Below are 6,925 nucleotides of genomic sequence, written 5' to 3' on the forward strand. Positions count from 1 at the left end.
GGGGTTTCACCATGTTAGCCAGGATGGTCTCGATCTCCTGACCTCATGATCCGCCTGCCTTGGCCTCCCAAAGTGCTGGGATTACAGGCGTGAGCCACCGCGCCCAGCCAGAGACGGGGTTTCACTGTGTGTTAGCCAGGATGGTCTCGATCTTACCTCGTGATCCGCCCGCCTTGGCCTCCCAAAGTGCTGGGATTACAGGCGTGAGCCACCATGCCCAGCCTCCCAGTTTCTTTTTCTTAGGAGATCTATGCAGGAATTGATTCAGGCAAGCAGGACCCTCTGTATAAGTCCCTACCTGTGTCCCGACTGCTCTGAGACATGGAATCATTCTCCACATTATAGATGACTGTCCCCTGAGAATCAGAAGAGAAGTGACTGACCACAGACTCATGGTGGGAATGTTTGTAGGGATAGCTCTCCGTTGAGGAATCTGTTCGAGTGTCACTTGAGATGGAGGGCTCCCTCCCTGAGGGAAGGAGGAAACACATATGCAAAAGTGAGGAAACAGAACAGTAACAGAGAGAAGGAAAAGAGATGGACACAACAAAGCTCCATAAGGCAAGAACTTCCTAGACACAAGTGTGAGAAGGATATGCTATACCATCGAGCCATTCTTCACAACACTCAACTTCCAGATCACCCAGACACATGTAAAATTCCTCCTATCCCTGTCCCTACCTTGCTGAAACCCTCATTTTGCCTGCCACTGTGAAAAACTGTGAGGGTTTTACAAAGTCTATCAGGGAAAATACTGAAGTAATGAAAAAGTTGTGAAAAGTAGGATATATTTAGATGGAAAGTCCCAGGACAACCTGTCATACATAATCAGTTGTTCTCCTATCCCATAATCTTTCTCCCATACTCCCAAGAACGCCACTTAAAATTTTTGAATGGATATTAGATGTATTTTTAATGTCTCTGAGAAATTATTGGGGCTGTTACTTATATGAAATACATTAGTATAAATTAGTTCAATCAGACTGCTTCCCTCTGAATAGATAGCTGAGATAAGTATAATAGGACAAATGGGTATTTGATTGAAGGGAGAAGAGGTAGAACAGGTCTGGGTGGGGTATGAGAGGTGGAAGAAAGCACCACGTACCAAGCAGGAGGGAGGTACAAAGGGGAGAAAGAAAGATGTCAAAGTCAAGCATCTCTTTCAAAATTATATTAAGAGCCAGTACCAGATCTAGAAGAGTAAAATAATATTTCTTCCTCCTTTTCAGAAATCAAGCCAAAACTATTAGGTTATACCTCAAATATATTATAAGATTCTGTGGGCTACCCTAGAACTTTAGCCATCAAGCTGAAAATTGTTTTTACAGAAAGTCATTACTTAAGTTCTAAACAACTAACTTAGAAGTGAACAACTGATTCATAAGCAGACAAATATCACTACTGGACATGGAATTCTTCCCCCCCACCCCGCCAAGACAGAGTCTTGCTATTTTGCCCAGGCTAGGCTCAAACTCCAGGTTCAAGTGATCCTCCCACCTCAGCCTCCCAAATAGCTAGGATAACAGGCATGCATCACCCTGCCCAGCTACACATTTGCAATTTTAAAACAAAAATATCTCATGCCAAACAAAATAACTAGCCTTATAGTAGCTCAAATAAAACAACTCAATTAAGTCACTGTTAAATTGCTTATAAAAATCATCCATCCTCACCAATATTAGAAAGCTAACTATTGAGCCTTGCAAACTTAATATCTCAGTCTAAATAAACATAATTTCCTTTTCACTTCTGAGTTGAGGCCAAGTGATTTAAGCAACACTCTTTTGACAACTGAAGGAAATAAAGGCTGGCACAAGTTAGGCTTCAGCACAGATTGGCACTTGTTTCTTACCTCTAATGGATCCTCTTTCTCCAAGCTAGGTTACATGCTAAGGACATAATTAAGTATGAGTCCCAACTGTTTGATCGCATAGGGTGAGAATAGAAGAGAGGTAAAGAGCCAGGCTGCTCACCTGAATCTTCACTGTCATAGCATGTCCTGCTGTATGACTGGAACTCAGCTTGGGGAGGCAGGTCCTGGGTGGATACTGGGGTACCCTGGGGATCTGCATAAAGCAGCAGCAGGGGCTGATAATGCCCCTTGATGCATTTGGTCACCACATCCTTCCATTTGGGCCCAATCTGAACCAGAAACAACCAAAAGAACATGACAATTATACTTCATATCCACAATTCACAACATATCTTCCTGTTCTGTATTTCTAAAGAAAATAAAAGAGATGAAAAGACAAGAATTGGGTAAAAAGGCAGCAAAAAAGATCTCAGACCTAACACTTTTTTAATTAAATCTTTTTTTTTTTTTTCTTTGCTAAGTCCTTTTAGAAAGCACTGAAATCCTACAGGAGAATAAAAGAATGAATAAAATTACTTTTATGGCCGGGCGCGGTGGCTCAAGCCTGTAATCCCAGCACTTTGGGAGGCCGAGACGGGCGGATCACGAGGTCAGGAGATCGAGACCATCCTGGCTAACAGGGTGAAACCCCGTCTCTACTAAAAATACAAAAACTAGCCGGGTGAGGTGGCGGGCGCCTGTGGTCCCAGCTACTCGGGAGGCTGAGGCAGGAGAATGGCGTAAACCCGGGAGGCAGAGCTTGCAGTGAGCTGAGATCCGGCCACTGCACTCCAGTCCGGGCGACAGAGCGAGACTCCGTCTCAAAAAAAAAAAAAAAAAAAAAATTACTTTTATTTCTGTGAACCATCAACTCTGTTGTAAAATAGGAATAAAAGTTATCAAAGGTGGATATGCTATGTGAGGGAACTTCAGCTGTCTTGGTGACCAATTTCTTTTCACAGACATCAGATTAAAGCCTTCACTAGAAATCTGCATTTCCTTAGTTTTCTCCCAAATATTAAAATCACTTTCATGAAGCTGAAGAGCAGACAGAAACTCTCTCACAGACTGCCTTAGAACAAATGACATTCAGTTTCAGAGTTCGCAAATGGCAGGATATAAAATGTCAAACTGCTTAGAATAGACAACTGAACCTCTCGGCCTTAGCCCTGTGCTGGATTCAGCTCTGTTACCACAGTGGAAAAGAGTAAGAGAACAGCCACAGAATCAATTCAACCCAGTCCTCAAACTCACCCCATCTTAAGCTTGAACCAGTCACATTTCTTAGATAATGTGCTGTTCTTGGGGTTGGACAACTAGCATAGTGGTATGTTCATAATAGATGTCCAGTAAACTTATAACTGAGTTATTATTTTAATTAAAACATTTATATGCTCTTCACATATTAATATAATCATATTTACTACTTTGTAAGGGTATTTTCAAATAAAAACCCTAAATTAAAAGAATTTATATAAATTGCCCCAAATTACAATAATACAAAAGAGACAAAGAAAAGAATAAGGGAATTTGACAAACACTTTACTATTTGTGGAAGACACTGCTTCAAGTCTGTGGATAGGTGTAGATTAGTCACACCTTATCTCCTTATCTGCTAACCTTATCACAAGCAGCTTCCTAACTCATGCAGATTACATAAGCCACTTCAATCACAAACTCTGTGGTTTAGACAGTACCAACTTTCCTGCTTTGTCATTATAACCCTACATGACTTATAACTATCCCAAAACACATGTTACTCTGTGATGGGGCACTTCAGGGAGATAACAAAGAATAATTTACAGCAGCCCTGAGACAAAGTAGTACCCACTGGTAACTCCAAGATCTGAAATTCTGAACTTTGTATTAACCTTATAACCTCATTTGAGGCATTAGAGTGTTCCTACTCAAATCAATCAACACACACATTAAAAAAACAAATAACAACAACCAACCATTCCTCTCTGGGGTCCTAGCTTCCAAGAAGACAAAGAAAAGAAAGAACATGGCATGCCAAAAAAGGGCTGCAGCTATGTGCAGCCCATTCACTGCATGAACTGTGCCGGATGCATGCCCAAGGACAAGGCTATTAAAAAGTTTCTTATTCAAGGCCAGGCACAGTGGCTCACATCTGTAATCCCAGCACTTTGGGAGGCCGAGGCAGGTGGATCATCTAATGTCAGGAGTTAGAGACCAGCCTGGCCAACATGGAGAAACTCCTTCTCTATTAAAAATACAAAAATCAGCCAGGCGTGATGGTGCACGCCCGTAAGCCCAGCTACTTGGGAGGCTGAGGCACGAGAATCACTTGAGCCCGGGAGGCAGAGGTTGCAATGAGCTGAGATCATGCCCCTGCACCCCAACCTGGGTGACAGAGCAAGACTCTGTCTAAAAAAAAAAAAAAAAAAAGTTTCTCATTCAAAACATAGTAAAGGCTGCAGCTGTCAAAGACATTTCTGAAGTAAATTTATTTGATGCCTATGTGCTTCCTAAGCTGTACGTAAAGCTACATTACTATGTGAATTGTGCCATTCACAGCAAGGTAATCAGTAATCAATCTCCCCAAGCCCAAAAGATGCTAACATCCCCACCCAGATTTAGACCTTTGAGTGCTGACCCATGAACTCCACCAAAGCCCACATAAGGAGCTGACTCCTCAGGACTGAAGAAAAACTATTTTCTAGGAAAAAAAAAAAAAAGGAGATTATACTTTCAAAAAAATACTTTGGGCCAAGCACTGTGGCTCACGCCTATAATCCCAACACTTTGGCAGGCTGAGGAGGGAGGATCACTTGAGCCCAGGAGTTCCAGACCAGCCTGGGTAACATCTCTAAAACAAACAAAAAATTTTAACTAGCTGAGTGTGGTGACCACACACCTGTAGTTGCCACTACTCAGGAGACTAAGTTGAGAGGATTGCTTGAACCTGGCAGATAAAGGCTGCAGTGAGCCATTATCATGCCACTGCACTCCAGCCTGGGTAATAGAGTGAGGAGACCCTATCTCAAAAAATAAAATAAAATACTTTGTCACCTATAAATACAAAACTGCTAAATGCCTGGTGAGGGGATTCAGAGGATATAATAGAAGATACACTGTTCCTATCCTCGAAGAACTAGCCATCTTCAGGGCAAGACAAGATGATACCTTCATAAATTCAACAGGCAGACAGATATAAAAATATAAAATACGCCAGGCACGGTGGTTCATGCCTTAATCCCAGCTACTTGGGAGGCTGAGGCAGGAGAATGGCGTGAACCCGGGAGGCGGAGGTTGCAGTGAGCCGAGACCAAGCTATTGCACTCCAGCCTGGGTGACAGAGTGAGACTCCATCTCAAAAATAAATAAATAAATAAAATAAAATAAAATTTAAAAAAACATATATATATAATACATTTAATGGAAATGTGGGGAGGTCCCATTCGAAATTATGAAAATGAAACACTAAAGACAAATAATTATTCTTTTTTTTTTTTGTAGTCACCAAACACTTCAAAAAGGGCTTAACTATTCCTACCTCCTTAACATGAGCATCATCAAAATACATCCATTTGCGAATCTTTGTTTGAAAAAAGAATGTAGAATAATGTTTGCCATAGTAACAGATCATTCCGACTAAGTACAGTTCAGATTGCTTGGCCCGGTCATCTGTCACTCTGAAAAACAGCTGGGGGAAAAGAAGAGAAAAGAAAGTACAGTCACATATTCAACCATCCCACATCATCTCTCAGCAGACTCCATCGACATTTCTTAAGTAAGGTACTGACTTGCTTCTCTTCCCTTCAGTTTAAGATTTTTGTTAGTTTAGATTAATCATCAGAACTTAACTTTAGCACTTTGTGAGGCCAAAGTAAGAGAATTACTTGAGGACAGGAGTTCGAGAACAGCCTAGACTAGATAGCAAGACCCTATCTTTAGGCCCAGCATGGTGGCTCACGCATGTAATCCCTACACTTCGGGAAGCCGAAGTGAACAGATCTCTTGAGGGCAGGTGTTTGAGATCAGCCTGGCCAACACAGTGAAACCCCATCTCTACTAAAAATACAAAAATCAGCTGGGCATGGTGGTGCACATCTGTAATCCCAGCTACTTGGGATGCTGAGGCAGGAGAATCACTTGAATCCAGGAGGCAGAGATTGCAGTGAACCGAGATCATGACACTGTACTCCAGCCTGGGCAACAGAGTGAGACTCCATCATAAAAAACAAAACAAAACAAAAACACCCTATTTTTTTAAAAAAAAAATTTTAATTAGCCAGGTGTGGTAAGTGCACACTTAAGTGCTAGCTGTTCAGGAGGCTGAGGTGGGAGGATCCTTTGAGCCCAGGAGTTCGAAGCTGCAGTAAGCTATAATTGTGCCATACTCCACTCCAACCTGGGTGGCAAATCAAAAACCTCTCTAAAAAAATAATTCTTTTAACTAAAAAAAAAAAAAAAATTGACCAGACATAGTGGCTCATGCCTATGACCCCTGCACTTTGGGAGGCCAAGGCAAGAGGATCACTTGAGCCCAGCCGTTCAAGACCAGCCTGGAAAACGAAGCTAGATCCTGTCTCTACAAAAAAATAAAAAATTAGCTGGGCATGGTGGTGCACACCTGTAGTCCCAGCTACTCAGAAGGCTGAGGCAGGAGGATCATTGAGCCCAGGAAGTCAGTGCTACAGTGAGCTATGTTTGTCCCACTATACTCCAGCCTGGATGACAGAGCAAGACCCTGTCTCAGAAAAAGAAAAAGAAAGAAAGAAAAAAATTAACCTAAAAAGACAAAAAGTAAGGAAAAGCAAGACAGACAGTGGCCAGTAAACTGGTATGGTGATGATCTTTCTTCATACCTTTCAATAATTTTCTTATCAGGGCCTATCATAAGAGGAGCCAGGAAAGTTGGATTTAAAAAAAAAAAACAACAACCAGCCAGGTGCTGTGGCTCACATCTGTAATCCTGGCACTTTGGGAAGCCAAGGTGGGCAGATCACCTGAGGTCAGGAGTTCGAGACCAGCCCGACCAACACGGGGAAACCCCGCCTCTACTAAAAATACAAAAAAATTAGCCAGGCGTGGTGGCGGGTGCCTGTA

The 6,925-nt window shown here is 42.1% G+C and overlaps 1 protein-coding gene across 2 annotated transcripts in view; it reads right to left on the reverse strand.

The window, feature by feature from the left end:
• USP54 (ubiquitin specific peptidase 54) overlaps positions 1 to 6,925 on the reverse strand; it is a 127,199-nt gene that overhangs the window by 33,436 nt on the left and 86,838 nt on the right. For both annotated transcript variants that reach the window (XM_011928085.1, XM_011928078.1), the window contains 3 exons: positions 5,370 to 5,519; positions 1,974 to 2,142; positions 299 to 469 (listed from right to left, as the gene is read on the reverse strand). In XM_011928085.1, the coding sequence (XP_011783475.1) occupies positions 299 to 469; positions 1,974 to 2,142; positions 5,370 to 5,519 (490 nt within the window). The remainder of the gene's footprint in view (positions 1 to 298; positions 470 to 1,973; positions 2,143 to 5,369; positions 5,520 to 6,925) is intronic.

Source organism: Colobus angolensis, unplaced genomic scaffold (assembly GCF_000951035.1).
Source record: "Colobus angolensis palliatus isolate OR3802 unplaced genomic scaffold, Cang.pa_1.0 Scaffold12, whole genome shotgun sequence".
NCBI lineage: Eukaryota > Metazoa > Chordata > Mammalia > Primates > Cercopithecidae > Colobus > Colobus angolensis.